At 28.6% G+C, this 18,962-nt stretch overlaps 4 protein-coding genes across 10 annotated transcripts; 2 read left to right on the plus strand and 2 right to left on the minus strand.

Moving 5' to 3' along the window:
* Window positions 1–1,596: 1,596 nt before the first annotated feature.
* LOC126833196 (serine/threonine-protein kinase Sgk2-like) lies at window positions 1,597–7,198 on the minus strand. 7 transcript variants are annotated; one of them, XM_050564362.1, is made up of 10 exons: window positions 7,055–7,198; window positions 6,664–6,823; window positions 6,499–6,594; window positions 6,299–6,435; window positions 5,428–5,538; window positions 5,033–5,306; window positions 4,701–4,967; window positions 3,083–3,256; window positions 2,851–2,991; window positions 1,597–2,779 (listed from the first exon to the last, which is right to left on the minus strand). In XM_050564362.1, the coding sequence occupies exons 2-10, from the start codon at window positions 6,805–6,807 to the stop codon at window positions 2,618–2,620; spliced, it is 1,506 nt and encodes a 501-aa protein (XP_050420319.1). In that variant the 5' UTR covers window positions 6,808–6,823; window positions 7,055–7,198; the 3' UTR covers window positions 1,597–2,617. The 7 variants fall into 7 exon arrangements, with proteins under 7 accessions (XP_050420319.1, XP_050420320.1, XP_050420315.1 ...); XM_050564363.1 differs by having other exon boundaries at window positions 7,050–7,198; XM_050564358.1 differs by having other exon boundaries at window positions 6,664–6,863; window positions 7,055–7,197.
* A 353-nt stretch (window positions 7,199–7,551) lies between these two features.
* Window positions 7,552–10,231, plus strand: LOC126833198 (programmed cell death protein 6-like). Its single transcript, XM_050564365.1, has 4 exons — window positions 7,552–7,809; window positions 8,498–8,604; window positions 9,151–9,419; window positions 9,943–10,231. Exons 1-4 carry the CDS (start codon window positions 7,742–7,744, stop codon window positions 10,042–10,044), a joined length of 546 nt encoding a protein of 181 aa, XP_050420322.1. The 5' UTR covers window positions 7,552–7,741; the 3' UTR covers window positions 10,045–10,231.
* On the minus strand, window positions 10,222–12,457 carry LOC126833195 (replication protein A 70 kDa DNA-binding subunit). The gene is made up of 2 exons (XM_050564356.1): window positions 12,236–12,457; window positions 10,222–12,167 (listed from the first exon to the last, which is right to left on the minus strand). Exon 2 carries the CDS (start codon window positions 12,149–12,151, stop codon window positions 10,304–10,306), a length of 1,848 nt encoding a protein of 615 aa, XP_050420313.1. The 5' UTR covers window positions 12,152–12,167; window positions 12,236–12,457; the 3' UTR covers window positions 10,222–10,303.
* A 2,598-nt stretch (window positions 12,458–15,055) lies between these two features.
* Window positions 15,056–17,829, plus strand: LOC126833406 (longitudinals lacking protein-like). The gene is made up of 4 exons (XM_050564726.1): window positions 15,056–15,434; window positions 15,564–15,756; window positions 16,669–16,815; window positions 17,276–17,829. The coding sequence occupies exons 2-4, from the start codon at window positions 15,571–15,573 to the stop codon at window positions 17,318–17,320; spliced, it is 378 nt and encodes a 125-aa protein (XP_050420683.1). The 5' UTR covers window positions 15,056–15,434; window positions 15,564–15,570; the 3' UTR covers window positions 17,321–17,829.
* The last annotated feature ends 1,133 nt before the right edge of the window (window positions 17,830–18,962 follow it).

Consider the following 18,962-nt stretch of genomic DNA (forward strand, 5'->3'; position numbering starts at 1 on the left):
TCCAGTGTATTGTCTATATTAAATATATATTATATTTTTTTTATTTTACAAAATTATTCCAGTCCGCCGCGAACTTTGTGGAAAAATACAACCATCAGTTTGGCCGCTGTCTGTTTAACCAGAATGATGCATTTAAATAGAGTACATGATCCGCGGCGGATCGGCGACCTGTCCGCTTTCTGTTTGACCGATCCTTAACAGTCAATTTAATTTCATGATTTTCATTTATTTACATATCTATTTATACTTTTTTTGTTTAGAATAAGTGTACGAATTTTGCCTAACCGCTTACAATTTTTAAAAATCAATGGAGACTTAAGTTTTTTTATTTGTAAACATTACATTATTTACAAATAAAGAAAACAATTTTATTAAAAAATAAAACCGACAAAATAATATTAAAATCGATTGAAAATTAGATTTGTTCTTAAGGAATTTTTAAAAAAATATTATAGGAAATGAATCATTCAACGAAATAATGTTAAAATTATTCAAAAAGTAAAGTAAATTATTTGAAAAATATTTTTAGTTTTTTTTATATTTTCTGTCGTTCTTTTCCATGGTTCTATTATACCCTACTATAGTTTATAAAGCTTATATAAAATTGATCTTTTTGGGGGTTTTCCCAATTATTAAGAAAAGTGTTACTACAAATTTTAAAGGAGGACCTGTGATCTCCCTGACCCTAATGCGGAATGCCCTTTTTCCCATGGTGATGCCCCGACCTCAGTACTCACTGTATTGGCTTTTTTGTATGGCATATTATTAATATTTAACACGAATTATGATTCGTGTTAATATTTAAAGGGTTAAATTGTGATAGATTTATCATTGTTTTATTATATTTACCTTTTTTTTTATTTTGGTTGACAATCGTTTGATAGTTTGAAGAAAAAACACATCAAAGCTAAAAATATATTATATATACCTGTATATATTATACGAGTATAATATATGTATATAAATACAAGCATTTGTATTCTTGCCCTACGGTCTACGAAACTGTATTTATTCTATTTATGTGTCCAAAAATATGACATACCCTCATACCAATATTGTAATTATACGATGTTCGATGCTCGACTATGACGTTTGGCAACATGGTGTATAAAGGCCACGAAGAATTTACATACGTCGTAGATGGACAGGATTCTTTTTTTATAAAATAAAATAACCAAACCATTTAATTATATGTACACGTTTTGTTGAGACTCTACTTTTGGATACCTGTGTATTTTAGTTTTTAACGCCTAGAAAAGCAGAGCTTGTACGAGATTAGGTTGTAACAAGTATTATGTAGCAGCGCACCGGAACGCTAGGGAGGGGGGTGGTGCGTTTCTTAATACAAACTCCTAATTTTTTCTCCCCAAACCAGAGTATAGCAGTTGATGTGCTAAATTAGGTAAGCCTAAGCAATATAGTTTAGGATCACTAAGTATCAAAAAAAAGATAAAAATAGATAGTACATATTATATATTTGATTAATAATAAAACATGTTGTTAAAACTTTTAAAAAAAACATACAAAAAACAAACTTAATATCTAATTTTGAATAGTATTTTTAATTTTTAGGTTTAAAAATAACATTAAACAATATAGGATAAACATACATTAATTACAACAAGTTATCACACCACAGTAGGTAAAGCCATGAATTGATTAAGTGTTGATGTTTGATCTAAACTATATATAATTTGACAATTAATATCATTATTTGTCTAGTTAAGTTGTCATACATGGCACAAAGACAGTTTTATTTCATTTTGGCTAAGCATTAATCTTATAACAATAATTCATAGTATCAATAATACACAAGTAATAGTGTCAGCACATAGAAACAAGTATACATATAATAGAATACGGCAGTGTAAATTACATATAGTTAATAATATTATACATAAATATAATATACTCATTGTCAATATAATTCAATATAATAGTAATATACTTTAACTATTAAGATATAAGTAACATTAATATTAGTAATTCACTAGGTACTACCTACCTCAGTGATGTGTAAGAGGCAACAGACAAATTAAATATATTCTATATATATACCCTTACATATATTATAAATAGTATAAGAATAAAATAGTACAGCTAAGCAACAGAGTATATAAAATTGCTTATATTATTTGAAAATACATAAAACATGATGGTCAGAGATAAAAATGAATTAGTAACTTTCAGTATGGCTTTTAGCCAACATTAAAACTCAAGTCTTTATTCTTGTTAGACACACTAAGTAAACTGCCAATAAATCAAACTTAGTTTAGTTTTCAGAATTGGTGTACCGAGTAGTTCTTAAAAATTGGCAGTGAATAATGTTGACCTAAAAAATGTCAACCCTAGCTTATAAGAAATTGCAAAAACCATTGCACATGAACACAGTAGGTAAAATCGGAATGATAAGTACTTTTGTCTATTGCCTCATAAGTTTTAATTAAAAATGATATTCTTATATAGCATCAAGATCACAGCTATAATTGTACTAGAATATAAATAATAATAAGCATTAAAAAGAAAAAAACAGTTTAAAAGAAAAATAAGAATAAAAAATACTTCGCTTTCAATAGGAACACCAGTTATAGGTACATAATATATCATTTAATTACTTTTATTCTAAACTAGAAGGAGGTGTATACGAGAAACCGGCAAACGCATTATCTATATCTTGTACACTAGATTCGATAGTTTCTGCACGGAAAGACAACATTGATGAACTGACAGATTCTTTGGTAAACTGAGAATCAATGTACTGCAGGTCACATTTTCCATTCTGTTACAAGATAAGTAATAATAATCTTGTAATAAAATTCCATTAAATTTAAACAAAATTAGTATATTTACTAGTTGTGGTTGAAATGGTGGAGTAATACGTTTATTTAATAAATCGTCCCAGTTTATTGTTTTGAAAAATGGATGTTTTTTTACCTCACTAAAATCTTGAACACTACTACCAAGTCTTTTATTACTTTGTTTCTCCAACAACTAAACAAATTGTTTGTATGTTATAAACACATGTATGATATTTAACAAATGTTTCTTTTGCCTTTTTTTATAAAAAATATAAATTACTAACCTTGTGCAATAAATGCTTGCACTGCGATGACACAGGTCCTTTAACTTTCAATCTACTGTAGAGAACTAAGTTATACATCTCTTGCACGTTTAAACTATAGAATGGTGGCAGACCAAATAACATCTCGTACAACACTGCACCAAGACACCACCAGTCTACCGATCTCCCATAAGCCTATAAAACACAAATTATTTCTAAACGTTAAGACAGGATTTGGCAAAAATAAAAAATGTAAAAATAGTAAACAAAAACTGCGAAAATTTAAAAAAGCGAATATTAAAAATGGTAAAACTTTTAAATATAAATAAATATTGTTGGGTGTGGACATGTACAAGTTCTAATGCAATTATTTTCAAAATAATGTTGTAGTTTTTCGAAACTCAAACCGCAGCAAAACTAGTTTTTGGGGTTAAAGGCAAAATGTTACTTAACAATTCATAAATAAAAATTAAATTAAAAAAAAAGTTTTTCAGCCGAGTCTGCAACCACAAAAGAGCATATTCATGTCTCGTTGAAGTACTGAATAAATTTAAAGTAGTGGTGAAATTATAGATAATGAAATAGTATATTAACAAGCTAGTATCTAAGGTGGCTAGTAAACATATCAAGTTTCTGGCTTATATTTTAGTGATTTCATAATATCTGGCCTTAAACAATTCAGAGGAAATATGACCTGTTAAATTACATTGAATTTATTTTACAGTTATATTTTGATCGTTATGAATACAACATATCTCTCACCCCTATCTCCGCATTACGTCTCTGATGCGGCGCTCATATAGACTGTGTAACATATAACATATAAGATGCCATCAAAATAACAACAAGTCGTCATTGTGATGCAAATGTTTTAGCCAGAACATATAATTAAGACTATACTAACATCATAAATCGTAAGGAGATTATAGATCAGAAAAAATCACTATTCAGGAGCCAGCAGGCTAAAGCATGTTCCATGTTTATAATTTTAGCCATTAGGCTTTAAGTAGACTGTAACTTTTTTTGACATTTTCATGTCTTAGCTCTGGCACATAACCGAAAAAAGTGTTACCTAAAAAGCGTTGCCAAAAAGGCGTAACGAAAAAATAAATGGGGATGAAGATGAAGTTGGGGGTGGGAATGGAAATGGGGTGGAATTAGCTGTGGCAATTAACCGAAAAAAAGCGTAACAAAAAAAGTGTTACGCTGTTATCTGATATGAGATATCAGATAGGGGTAGGGAATAGGGGTGAGTGATAGGGACGGGAGATAGTGGGTAGGGGAGAGGGGTAAGATATAGTAGATAAGAGATATGTTGTACGATCAAATTAGAACTAAATAATAAATTCAAAATAGTTTAATTCTCTATGTTAAGTTACTTTTGGCCAGATAATAAACACTACAATTTTAACCAGAAACTTGATTGTACATAATTTTTTAATCTCCTTGGCCTTATGCTGTAACTGGAAGCTCCATATATTTTTTTTTAAATTATAATTCCACACCTAATCTAAATTTATTCGGTACTTCAACGAGACATGAAAATGCTCTTTCGTGGTTGCAGACTCGGCTGAAAAACTTTTTTTTACTATTATAGCCTAGACCTATTAAAATTTAGCAAAACAGTGACTGAGCTTACTTCTTTCTTGATAATTTCTGGAGCCAAATACTCAGGAGTGCCACAAAACGTGTTGGTAGTTTCAGTACCAATTAGTCCTTCTTTACAAAATCCAAAATCAGTAAGTACCAAATGGCCTTCTTGGTCAAGCAAAAGGTTTTCTGGTTTGAGATCTCTGTATATGACACCATTTGAATGGAGATACCCAAGGGCAGATGCTATTTCGGCAGCATAAAATTTAGCTCTTGATTCCGAAAATCTAACTTCTTTTTGTAAATGATAGAATAACTAAACATAAAAAAATATACATCAAAATATTATGGTTTAATAATAGGGCAATGATTGTGTTTTACCTCTCCACCATTTATAAAATCTAAAACAAAATAAAGTTTATCTTTTGTTTGAAAGCTATAATGCAAGCCAACAAGGAATGGATGATTTATATTTTTCAAGAGCACATTTCGTTCACACATTATGTGCTTTACTTCATTGCGGGCAAGAATATGTTTTTTATCCAATACTTTGACAGCGTAATGAGTAGATTCACTTTTGTGTTCAGCTAGATATACTTTACCAAAGCTACCTTTACCAATGATGCGAAGGAATACAAAATCTGATGGATTTGCGCTAAAATAATGTAAAAATATAATTACTTAATTTATTTTAATATTAAATTTAAGAATATTTCAATAAATGTATCTTTATTATACTAATCTTTTAGTTTTTAAGTTTTTACTAAAGAACTTACGATGTCCTTTCTGATGGTCCCAAATTGATGGTACCCATACACTTGAAAAGATTTGGTCTATCTGGTTCCTTTATTTTAGTGTCCAAGTTAAAAAACTTACGGACTTCAGTACTAAAACAAAAAAATATATATTTCAATGAATTGTAAAAATGTACATAAAAATACATGTTATTACTAGATAACAAACTACTAATAGTTCATTAATATAATGTTTAATTAACACATCATGTTAATTAAACATTTATAAATATAGATTTCACTAGATCGCGTTTAATTTAATTATCATAAAAAAATACGTCTACTTTTTTTGTAGTATGTAAAAATATAATAAAAAACAAGATATTACAGAAATCTGCTATAGCTATTGTACATTAATTATCAAGAAAAATATTTCCAACTTATTTAAGAAGTAAAACAAAATTTTAATTTTAAATCTTAAAAAGTTATACAATGAAAACACATAAAATACAAATTATATTTATATTAAATTATGTTAATAAAAATTATAAATAGTTTAAAAAACTTTTAATTTACAATAATAACACACTTTCATAACATTCTAGTAAAAAATAAACAATTATGTCATTATTCTGAAATTACACAGGGGAGACCAGGCTTAGTTGGCTCACTTTTTATATTAGTATACATCATGTCTAACAGATTTATATTGCTTAAGAAATATGTAACTTAGAAACTAACATTAAAATATTGTCTTTTTTAAGACTATGTCTGGTACCTAACCTGTCCCAGTCTCCCCTAAAGTAATCAAGCCTCTTGAATCATAGTATACATTGAGTTTATGAACTAATAATTAGTTATTAATAATTAGCCTTTTTAACTAGTGTTTAAAAATATTCCTAGTGAAACTTACATGTTAAGTAAATTGGTTTGATGCATTAAGTGATGAACAAATTGATCGAGCCCTTGTCGACGGGTTGCAATAAATGAAGGGTCCAAATTATTACAAAACAACTTTTTTCCTGGTATTTTTAAATTAAAGTTTGGAACCTATAAAATACAAAGCAAGGTACAATAAAATACAATAGCAAATAAAATGTTAATTAGTTTTACTTGTTTTTTCAGCACTTCGCTTAGTTTGTAAAATTCATTATAACGACGAAAAACATGCCAACAATCATTCTGTGACCAAATCACAACTTTATATACCTATTTTAAAACAAAGTCAGAGTTTGATACATCCAATAGGTATTAATAAGTAGTTTGAAATAAAATTACTGTAAATTTTTTGTCTTCCTGCCATATTTCTGCCTGCGACACCATGGCTGTGGTGTTTTCAACATTCCGGTTAGTAGCTGACAGTGGTGTAGGACAATATCCGCAAGAACCGTATTCAACTAGGGAATTTGATTTGTTGGTCATGATGCTGCTCCAAAATCTGGAATTGGTGCCAATGGGTGAATATTCTCCGCTCCAGTCTTTCTTGTACACACAAAAACACAACCAATGTAAACACATATTATTACAACTCTACTTCTCTAAATACTAAGCGTTTGTAGACCACTGACCCAGTGACCTACTAATAGACATTGGAGTCGAATTTTGTCACAGACGAACAATAACGTTATGGCAATAATATCATTAATCTCTAAAGAAAACGTTACCTCACCTAGGCAACGTCAATTCCACTCGATTTTCCCACTACTGTCACATACTTGTTGATTGTCGTCTTCCCTCTGCTGCCGTCCGAACAAACAAATTAGAAATTCTTGAACAGTGGACCAAACTTTTTTAGATCGGTGATATATCTTATCAGTGATTACGCATGCGCAATATTATGAAATATAATAGATTACATAATACACCATGATAAAATAAATAGGTATGTCACCAACTCATGTTATCAACTTTCATCACATGACTGCCGCTATATTCTCTTGGGATTAAATATCCAGAAGTAGTCATTTCAGGGTTATTGCAAGTTGCTGGCATACCTCTTCGTTTTTTATTCAATATATTATATTACATTTTTGTTATCATAGGATAACGATCCATGTGATTTCTTCCATCGTCTTATCGCATAATATGACGTAGTATTTTGAATTCGATAAGTCAAAACCCAAAGCCCAATGGTAATGAATAAAGTATACTGAATAAAAATGATAAGAGATTGAGATATCTTCTTAAATTCTATAATAGGTGTATCGTTAGGCGCGTAAGGTTACTATAATATTGAATACATTTTATACAATTTAAATTTATCTTGTTCTTTTTTTAATTTCATACACAAAACATTGCCCCAAAAACAAACATAGCCGTTTAACTTGAATCTATTGTTTATTTTTCCATATTAAAAATGGCCCAGTTTCAAGGACAACAAGGACAGATGCCTCCAAGAGAATTCTTATGGGACATGTTCCAGAAGTATGTTTTTACTCCAGAAAGTAAAATATATTGCTTTAAATGAGCATTTCTTCTTATCCCAGGACTTTGGACTTACACTCACTACACTCTTATGTGCGACTTTTTTTTATCTTTTGCTATCCCTTCCCTAGGAATTTACTCAAATACAGTATTTTCATTGTGGTATTGGTTATTATGGTTGTATTTGTATATATCAGCTGGCTCTTAACTTTTCATATGTATTCTACACACCATATTCAACAGACATATTGTATTATGGTTATTAACAGAGCTTGACAAGTCTTAAGTCTCAATGCTGCCATTATGAGATGGTATTTTGACAAATTAGCTTTTAGAGCAGGTTATTATTTCATCATCGGAGATGGGGATAAAAGCTCTTTTACAAGATTTCTCGCCACATATGGAGCTGCCAATGACCAAGTGTTAAATTGGCAACAGTTAGCACATAACACAATTAACCACTCAATCTTCTATTTTATTATACTCTATAATTACATTTTTCAGTAGTTATTTTTTCTAAATTGAAAATCCAGACTATATCTAAATTATTTTTTAGTGTAGTGTTTATTTTTCAAAAATACACCCAAGCTTATTTTCATTTAAGAATAATTTTCTTTTTATTAGGTCTGATGAAAATTGTTTTGTATTACTTTTATACATCCAATTTTTTCTTTTCACTTTTCTGCAGATTAGACAAAGATAAGAGTGGTACAATAACAATAGGTGAGCTACAAGTAGCTTTGTCAAACGGTACATGGAATCCTTTCAATCCAGAAACTGTTAGGTTAATGATAAGTAAGTTAAAATAATTTATATCATTATTTACCTTATTAGAATAAGATGGTTAAAGATAAATTAAAAATAAATTATTAATACTTACTAATGAAAAGATAATGAATTTCCACTGAAATAGGACTAAAACTTATTATATTAGTGATAGGTATGATTTACTGATTTTTTCTATAAGTATAATAATCTATATATATTTGAAAATTCCTTTATATAATTTATAATTTTTAATATATATTCTAGGATAAGAATTAGATAAGGATGTGGGATTTATGCTAGATTTTTAAAATGGTCCCTAAACTTATTTTATGTTTTTATTTGAGTCCTTTAGTATCTCAATTTGAACAGGATGTTTTTTAAATTGAAAATATATTAATTCATTATTTTTTTTCAAAAACGCATCACAGCTAGTCAGGTTGATTGTTAAAACAATTGTATTTAAGGAAGAGAGAATTTTGTGTGTAATTTCTCAAAACATTTTTTGAGTTATTTTCTTCTATATAATTGTTTTATTAAATATTTATAAAATATTATTCAAACTATTTTTTTTAGATATGTTTGATAAAACAAATAAAGGTACTATAACATTTGATGATTTTGGAGCCCTGTGGAAATATGTGACAGATTGGCAAAATTGTTTTCGTTCCTTTGACAAAGATAGTTCTGGTCACATTGACAAGAATGAACTACGAGCTGCATTACAATCATTTGGGTACAGCTTATCTGAAGTTACTGTCACTACTATGGTACAAAAGTTTGACAGAATAGGTCATGGAACTATATTATTTGACGACTTTATTCAATGTTGCATAATGCTTAATGTAAGGACGACATATAATAACACCATATACTTGATATTTTTGGTTTAATTTATATTAATTTGGAACCAGCTTAGAGAGCGTACCCATTTCTATTTAAATTTCATATATATATATATATAACATAATATATATGGTATAATTTGGATTGAACATCTTGACCCTCGACAGCAGTCTTATAATAAATCAATGCTATTTTACCTAATGTGCTAAATTCAATGTAGTTATAAGTTACATAAAATCAACAGGGTAAATATCTATATTAAGCACAGATGATCGCTTGATTACATTCTTAAGAATCATTGGCTATTTAAATTTTCACTTGGAGCCAATTCATTTACCGCCTTTAAATTATATAAAAACTAGCAACAATGCTTAAAAAATATTTTTCTAACTTCAATTGTTTTCTTATAAAATACTCACCGAAACTCAAGATGTAGTAATCAATTTATTTTCCAGCCTTCTAAATTAAGTGAGGATAGTAATAGCAGTAACCTAATAGTTATAAAATTAATTTTTTTTCCAGAATTTAACTACAGCTTTTCGACAATTTGACACAGCTCAAGCTGGAGTTGTTACTCTGCACTACGAACAATTTGTCAGTATGGTGTTTAGTATTAAACTTTAACATCATTGACTATATGGAAAATTGTCATTTTACACAAAATATTATAATAAATATAAATTTATACTTTATATGTAAACTTTATGGTCAAAAAATGTATTACGTTCCAGATAGGCTTGTTATTAAATCAACAATCAATTTGTGCTTTTTCTATTTTTTTATTCAAATAAAGCATAGGTATATAAATAAATGTGAGTTTTATTCTTTTTATAATTTTAATTTAAAATAAAAAATACAGTGTAAAAAAAATACAATAAACTGATTACATAACAGAAGAACCAATTCCACTCAATCTCTTGATATCTGCAATTAATTTTGATGAAGCCACTTTATAATCTACAGGTTTCATATTCATCACTGATACTTTCAGTCGAGTTTCATTGTTGTATGTTTCCATTTTTGCTCGAACCCTAGTTTCAAACATTTTGAACATCTGTTTTTGGAAAATATCACTGTAATCTTCCTTACTATCTTCATATAGTTTTCCTATTTCTGAAGTAGTAACACCTAGAAGACCTTCACCTGCTTCTTGGAACATAGTGACCCATTGACTCCCAGTTGTATCACAAAGCTGTGCAGAAAGAAGAAGTCTATATTTGAAGTTTTCAGATTCATCATTACATTTTTCACATCTGTATGTTCCATCATTTTTATCTATAACTTTTTTCTGACAATCTGGTTTTGGGCAAGCTTTGTAAAGAGCCGAATCACTTTTAACAAAGACCAAATAAGCATACATACTGAAATAATCAGCTTTGTCCCCACCACCAAGTTGAGCCAATTGAGAACTTTTAATAGTATGGAATTGAGAATTAGATCCACTTTCTGAACGAGCAGAAATGCTATTAAATTCTACTGTTGACGGAAGTGCATCAAACCAACCTCTTAAGCGATGGGCATCTTCAATATCTGGGTTAACCTGCATGATTGTTGATCCCATAAGAGATAGCGACTTACTTCCCATGAACTCGCGAATCTTGCTTCCTTTTATTGCAATAACGGGCTGTAGTGAACCATCAAAATCTTCAGCCAGATTGTCCCAAAGTGTAACAGTCACAGAGCTCAAAGACTGATCAACCAAAGTTATATCTCTTTTTTTCAATTCCTTTTTTGTAGTTTTAGATACTAAATTAACCATATCGGTAGAATGTTGGCAGACTCCTACAATATCTACCATACTATCAACATCATAATCTTTAACTAAATTTAATGGAACAAAATTGAATTTCATAGCAGGCATTTGAGAATCATCAAAATCATGACAAGGATAAATTTGGGTTTCTCCTGATAATGTCAGTTCATAATCATTATTTAAGTTGGTATATTTTTTATTAGCTGTTTTAACAACACCCCTCGTTATAAAGTACACTTTGTTTACTTCAACCATATCATAGAATTTATCACATTCATTATTAAAAGCAGTAGCACGTATTTCCCCTTGTTCATCAACCAAGTCCATACTGAAAAGCTTTCCATCGCCTCTTTGATTGGTCCAAGTACGAATAGCGGATTTACTCATAACTCTTGCCCTAATGGTCCACTTATTTTGGTAAGGACTTAAGGAATTTATAGGATGAATATTGCTCGTATCGATATCTTTTTGGAGTCCATTATTCATTCCGCTAGAATGTACTGCTTGAGGGGGTTTAATAGGCGAAACTTTTTTATTGGCTACTGAAGCATCAGACACAGCTGAACTACCATTTGGTACTGAGTCTTGTCCAGAACTTTCAGAAATTGGTTTAGGATCACCAATTTTCACACCAACAACGTCACCTCGAACCATAACTGCTACGTCTAAAAGTATCATAACTTGTTTACTACCTTTGCCACGATCGGTAACATTACTGATTATGTGACGTTTAATCTGAATAATAGCAAATTCTGTAAGTTCCCCAGATGGTACCATTTCGTTCAGCTGAGAGGCCAACATAGCAAATGAATTAAGATTTTGTCCATCAGAAATAAGTAAACGGTATCTATCATTAGCACCTGACCCTGCAATCTTCCTAGTGCCCAAAATTTGCATGACTGGGTCTTTGATTTCTTCACCATTCATAATTTTCTTTAGAGCGCCCCTAGTCAACATTCTTTCGTAATTCATTCCCATAGTTGACTGATGTTGTCTGGAAAAACGTTATAAATGATAATGGGTTAACTTAGTGCATTATTAAATAAAACAAAAGATGCTTACTTGACAATTACAAAATAGAAATAATGTGATATTAAAATTACTTAGTATAATATAAAAATGACAAACAAATCACATTGAAAAACGTTTATTAAACAACAATGAATGTTGGTTTCATGATTCACATTTAACAAACAGTAAATCCTTTATAATATGCAGTAAACTGTAAACGACAACACTAAACAATCTTGAATCTCCCAAATTTTTTTGTCGAATAACCCAAAGATAAATAGGTTACAAAGAATATGAGCGGGAAATGTGTTGGTATCACGGTTATAGATAAACAGGTAACGCATCGCAGCCGACAATCGCGGTCACGCCGCGTTACGCTGTCTATAGAGCGCGCCACCGAGATGCAGGCCATCAAAAGTTATATTTCCTATCTAACGTGTACTAAAAAGCTGTTTTTAAAACCAATAAAGATAGTATTAACTATTATACAAGTCTACAAGAACAATATAATACATGAATTTGATGTATTTGTTTGTCCTTAAAACGATGGTGTAGTCATAATACTACTGTTACGCATAGTTATTTCATTATAACGGTTAAGAAAATACCGATAAAAATATATGTAAATGGCTAAAACCATGGTAATAAATACCACATTATTCATAAATCTTTCATAAAATATTACGTATTTTTTAAAAATAATTGTTGTAAATATCCCATCTGAAAAAAAAATTCGGATTAATTAAAATAAAATGTATTTCATGAAATTACACGTAATGCCTCATTCTCATTACAATATAGTCGGTTACAATTCGAATTATGATTTCATTTTTGTGGTCTTCACATGGAAAGGACAGATACTAAGAACACAAAATTAAGTATTAACTATAAATAATTAATATTTAGAAATAAAATAATGTTGAAAAACATTTAACTAGATAGGTAGTTTATCAATAATCGTAATTATAGAAAAACCGAAGTTTACTTGAAAATATAAAAAAATGTATTGGTTACCAAAAGCTGTAAAGGGGTTAACCTGAGTATTTAAACCATTATATCTTATATTTTTTTTTCATTTTATAAATATTATAATCATAATATCGTTTTTAGGACAAAAAAATGCATGCATTATATTGTTCTTATAGACTTGTTTAATACTGTTTATGAATAATGTGGTATTTATTACCACGGTTTTAGCCATTTACATATATTTTTATCGGTATTTTCTTAACCATTATAATGAAATAACTATGCGTAACAGTAGTATTATGACTACACCATCGTTTTAAGGACAAACAAATACATCAAATTCATGTATTATATTGTTCTTGTAGACTTGTATAATACTATCTTTATTGATTTAAAAAACAGCTTTTTAGTACACGTTAGATAGGAAATATAACTTTTGATGGCTTGCATCTCGGTGGCGCGCTCTATAGACAGCGTAACGCGGCGTGACCGCTTAAAGCCAGTCGAAAACATACACCGTCGAGTAACCTGTTTATCTACAACCATGGTTGGTATGAGGATGAGGAGAACCACTGTCAAAGAGGTTATAATATAAATTGAAAACCACGGTAAGAGATTTTTTTGAATTTCGTAATTTTTACCCAATAGGTAAATAATATATTTTTGATTTTATTTTTATTACTAAGTTCTCGTCTCTAAACTGATAATCAACTAATCAACTACATCAGCTAATAATAATTTAATGAAGTAAAAATAAAAAATAATTATTTCACCCAATGAAAAAAAATGATAAAAGATTCGCGTTAAGCGTTATATATGTATGCATGTTAAATAATTATGTTTTTCGATAGTTCATAAGAAAATGTACCTACCAAACTTATAAGGTGCATTTGTTTTAGTTTTAAGTCAATACAACCTTTTCATATATTTTTAAAATTTGTAGTCATAAAAATGTTATTAAGTAAATATGTAAACTTAAGCATACTTCAAGATGTTGAAATTATTTCGTTATTTTTTTCTAAAACTTGGGTAGTAGGTATTTAATATATAATTAAACTTTAACTTATAACCTTCGTACATTTTTTTTTACTTTTTAAAAATGTATTTACAAAGCTAAAATACCAATTGTGGACTATTAAGTTATTTAGTTTAGTTATGTGTTATTGGTAAAACTATACAAGAACATTCAATTAAAAATTAACATTCTATGCGAGTCGATGTTGTTTATATTAATAATATTATATATGCCGTAAATTCGGTAGATAGATTATGATGTTTCATATTTTCTATACACTTAACACACGATAATAATAATAAGTGTATAATTACAAATTTAAAAACATACATTAGGAGAAATTTGACGTTCATAAAATGCTAAAGGCAAAATGAATATAGTACCCAATACTTATTATATTGATTGCGACGAAAATAAGTATACTGTATACTGCAATGTTGCCTGATGGCTGTCGAAAATGTGAACACCATACCCCAAGACGTGTGTCTTTAGTAGTTAGTGTCAATATTATCGTGCAATAAGTACAATACATTAACTATGCAGGTATATAATGACGTTTTCGAGGAAAATATAAATTGCTTTTCATCTCGCTTTCACTCTGCTTTTGAAAAACCGCGGTGGCAGTAACTCTTAATGTCCCGGGTTAGTGTAGCCAACATAGCCAAATAAAAATCGTACAATTAAGCGTATTATTTAGCTTTGGCCGAGAAAAAATCAAAGCATTAGTGTTAAATAAGTCTGTAGAATATCGAATACGCAAAATATAGAAATTCTCATTTAGTCACAAAAATTAGAAACTAATTTTCGTTCATTGCCGGCTTTGGTAGCGCTGTTGTTGCCGTCATTTTCCATAGGTACCATCCCTCCACACTTCACAGTCGTCCGCCGACCATCACTTCACCGCCCACCCGTAAAGGAAAACTAACACACACGCATACACGCACAAATATACACGGGTCGACGTTTTTCGCATTTTGTTTATCTCAGTGATTATTATTATTACATTATAGTAATGTTTTTTATTATGCTTTTACGTTCAAAATAAGACGACTCCAGGATTAAGCCTTTTCTCAGTACATTTATTTGTCGCATCAATTCGAAGCGGTCGAATACGTATTGCGTTCATGCCGCGTTCAACCAAAAATATTACTAGCGAATCTTCTGTAGTCGCTTGATCGTCAAAAGTAAAATTCCGAAATTAAGGATTACATAGCTAGACGTCGTCAGCAGTCAGTGACTACCAGTAAAGGATACATTCGACTAAAGGTAACGATATCTGTACATTTTTTCCATTACGCGTTTATTTTCTTAATATTGTGTATTATTTTATTTACCTAGTACCTAGTACTTGTATTGTTTAGATAATGTTTTGATAACGATTTAAAATTTTATTAGATAAAAAATGGCCGATCAACAGCAATACTTCTTAAAATGGAACGATTACCAGAGCAATATGGTATCATCATTCAAACATCTTAGGAATGAAAAAAGCTTTACCGACGTGACGTTAGCGTGCGAGGGTCAAACTTGTAAGGCTCACAAAATGGTTTTGTCCGCTTGCAGTCCTTACTTTAAGGCATTACTAGAGGTAAATCAATGATTAGCTTATATCATCATCATTTTTCATGATTTAAAATAATTGAGTTTTTCAATATACATTTTTGAATTCATATTAGAAGATATAATTTATAAAGGAATACAATTTTGAAATGTTTAACATTGATATTTGTTTAATACCTAATTATTTTTTTCTTATAATAATAAAAGAATTTTTTTTATAAAAGATGAAAAAAAATGTTGATTTTAGGCTATTGGTGTAAAATTATTGTTATGTAGGTACAGGTATAGTTAGAACAATTGGTTCATAAGTGTTAAACTAATATCACTGATATTACAACATTCCTTGTGATAATATTCTTAATTACAAGTGTATTGTTCAGATGAATAAAGTGTATTTAATTGTGATTAAGGTTTTTAATTAATATAAAAATCAAAGTTATAGTGCTTATTCTAACGCTTTATTATACAGGTTTCTATAGTAAGTATTTAAAAATTATCAAATACAAATTGTTTTAAACACTTTTTTTAAAAAAATGTTGAAACTCAAGACTTAGTACTTAAAATTGTCTTAGTAAAGATTAAGAATTGAGGAGGGATTTAAAAAATAAACGCTATTAAATAGAAAAATAAATTATAATTTAGTAAATAAATAGATGGTATTAAGCTTATTATTATGTTAGTACTTAGTACTTGTATTTATCACTTTATTTAAAGGAAGGCGCTAAAACTGTTTATTTCTATATAATTTATTAACGGTTCTAAATAGTTTTTAAGATGTATAACCATTTTTAATGACACTTGCACTAGGTACATAGTTTAAGGATACAAGTATTATATTTATTGTATTTTCTATATTTCTATGAAAACTGGGATACCTCAAATTTTTAACTTAAAGATGAATTAATTTTTATTTACGCTGTAATTATTATTATTTTTTAAGGAAAACCCATCCAAACATCCAATTATAATATTGAAAGATGTACCATTCAGTCACCTACAATCGATACTGGAATTTATGTATGCTGGTGAAGTCAATATTAGTCAAGAACAATTGCCAGCTTTCTTGAAAACAGCTGATCGTTTGAAAGTAAGAATTTATTGTTATACTAGATGTACAGACTAATCAGGCGTTTACTAATGAGTGGTTAAATTGAAATAATTCAATTACAACTTAGAATATCCATTAGGTTTATATGCCTAGACCATTTTATGTGGATTTTTAGGTAAATTTATAATTAAATATTTATGTTACGTTATTAAAAATAACGAAAGAATTTTTAATTTGCCCCCTCCCTCTGCAAGTAACATAGGATTATGTATGGGTAGGTGCGGCTTTTATCTGTTTTGAAGTATCGAGAAGTCAGGTTAGGTTTCAGGTATCCAATTTTTATTCATTGCTATAAAATTTTATGCTTATTCATTGCATGGTTACAAATTGTATTGATTATTGTAAATTTGTTTTGATTTTTTTCTGGTTAACTTATTTAAGCAAAAAAAAAAAAAAAATTTACCTTATTTTGACACTTAACCATGTTTTATGTTTCTAGGTCAAAGGTCTAGCTGAAGCACCACAAACTATTAAAAAAGATTAGTATGACACAAAACGATTTATATATTTTTTAATTTTTAATTAGTGTTAATGATGAACCAAAAAAATAATTTTAAATTATTTTTCAGTGATTTATTTTTATTTGTTTTTAATCTATAAACATGTCATTAATACTTTTACAATAGTACAACACGAAGCCAAAAAAATTAAAAAAATTTGTTAACATATATTTATATTAGGTAAAAAAAAATTAACAACTATAATAATCAATTTAAATACGTTTTTTTAATCAACATTATATTATATAAATTAAAAGTGTAGGCGTTTTTATTATGTATGATTTTGTAATTGCAAAATGTAATTTTTATTATTTTTTTTATATTGAAAAAACTACAAATAATGTATATACTATACTCGTCTTGTATATTTATCATAATTTACAATTATTATAGTTATTAGATTATGTTAGTATAGTATGTTAAATGACTTGAGTTAAAAAAGAAACAAATTTAAAATGATTTGTTCATTTTTTTTTTTTTTTTTAGAACACTATATATACACATACACATACACACACACACACACATATACATATACCTATAGGAGAAATATACAATTGGTTATTGTTGTTTTAAGACATTGTTGATTTTATATAATTCTGGGCTAAATAGTATGAATATTAACTGTTATCTAAATGGTATATGCAGCTAATGGCCATAATAGCCAAATCTTGAAAAAAAAATAGTATACACTGTACATTATCTCAGCATAAGATAATGTTTATTTTACATGGTTTAAAGTTATATTTTAAGTTGCTACAGTTATAGCTAATAAAATATCAGTCAATGGTATCCATTTGAGGTATTTAATAAAACAATTTTCTTGATGAATTTTGTTATTTTGAACAAATTTCCTATCTAAAAGTAGATTTTATTCAAAAGAATTTTTATGTTTTAAAATTTGATCAACCTGAAGACTTTATGTTTAAATATATTAGTGTTAAATATTAGCAAGGTCTTTCCTACTATTGAATTTTTGACACGGCTTAAAAAAAAAGTATAAATTAATTTTATGAGAATTTATGAGTAATAAAAATTGATTGAAAGTTGAAAAATTAACTTCTCTAATACATTATAGTTTTAGGGCAGATCACTCTTCCTGGATCTAGATCTCTTACCAGTATATTAATAGGTGATATAAGGTTATTGAATAGATATTAGATTGGTTAATTAATGAATGAATTATTTTTTACAATTTTGTTGACGTACAATCAGATGTTTGTTTATACACAAAATATTGAGCAACCCTTATGGCATATTAAGAAATATTGTGATTCAGACAATCATCATTTGACATTCAGAAATACTTTGCCAAATTCATGAACCAGAAATATATTTTAAAATGTTATTAAGCCATTATTAATAAAATAAAAATTTCAATTCATTAATTTCCACAATTATTTGATACCGAAATTAAAAAAAGTATGTATTCTTATAGTTAATACATTTATTATTACACTTTATAATACATAATTGTTTCTCAAAATTTTTAATGTGATGGATAGACTTTTTACAGTCAACTTAATAGTCAATAATTCAGTGTGTGAACACTATTTTTAAAATGTATTTTAGAAAAACTAAAGTAGATCAAAAAATTAATCTAAAAATAACGTTTTTATGCGCCTT

This window comes from Adelges cooleyi, unplaced genomic scaffold (assembly GCF_023614345.1).
Source record: "Adelges cooleyi isolate 19-005CV unplaced genomic scaffold, UGA_ACOO_1.1 ACOO_flye_CR_arks_rails_tigmint_CR_PRNA_2, whole genome shotgun sequence".
Lineage (NCBI taxonomy): Eukaryota > Metazoa > Arthropoda > Insecta > Hemiptera > Adelgidae > Adelges > Adelges cooleyi.

Excerpts from the sequence above, each read along its gene's own strand:
- LOC126833196 (XM_050564357.1), bottom strand. The coding sequence starts at position 6,903 with ATGTGTTTACATTGGTTGTGTTTTTGTGTGTACAAGAAAGACTGGAGC. Across the intron at positions 5,307-5,427 it reads GGACCATCAGAAAGGACATC|CGCAAATCCATCAGATTTTG; the intron begins GTAAGTTCTTTA and ends ACATTATTTTAG. Across the intron at positions 2,992-3,082 it reads GCAAGCATTTATTGCACAAG|TTGTTGGAGAAACAAAGTAA; the intron begins GTTAGTAATTTA and ends CAATTTGTTTAG.
- LOC126833198 (XM_050564365.1), top strand. The coding sequence starts at position 7,742 with ATGGCCCAGTTTCAAGGACAACAAGGACAGATGCCTCCAAGAGAATTC. Across the intron at positions 8,605-9,150 it reads AACTGTTAGGTTAATGATAA|ATATGTTTGATAAAACAAAT; the intron begins GTAAGTTAAAAT and ends TATTTTTTTTAG. Across the intron at positions 9,420-9,942 it reads AATGTTGCATAATGCTTAAT|AATTTAACTACAGCTTTTCG; the intron begins GTAAGGACGACA and ends TTTTTTTTCCAG.
- LOC126833195 (XM_050564356.1), bottom strand. The coding sequence starts at position 12,151 with ATGGGAATGAATTACGAAAGAATGTTGACTAGGGGCGCTCTAAAGAAA.
- LOC126833406 (XM_050564726.1), top strand. The coding sequence starts at position 15,571 with ATGGCCGATCAACAGCAATACTTCTTAAAATGGAACGATTACCAGAGC. Across the intron at positions 15,757-16,668 it reads ACTTTAAGGCATTACTAGAG|GAAAACCCATCCAAACATCC; the intron begins GTAAATCAATGA and ends TTATTTTTTAAG. Across the intron at positions 16,816-17,275 it reads AAACAGCTGATCGTTTGAAA|GTCAAAGGTCTAGCTGAAGC; the intron begins GTAAGAATTTAT and ends TTATGTTTCTAG.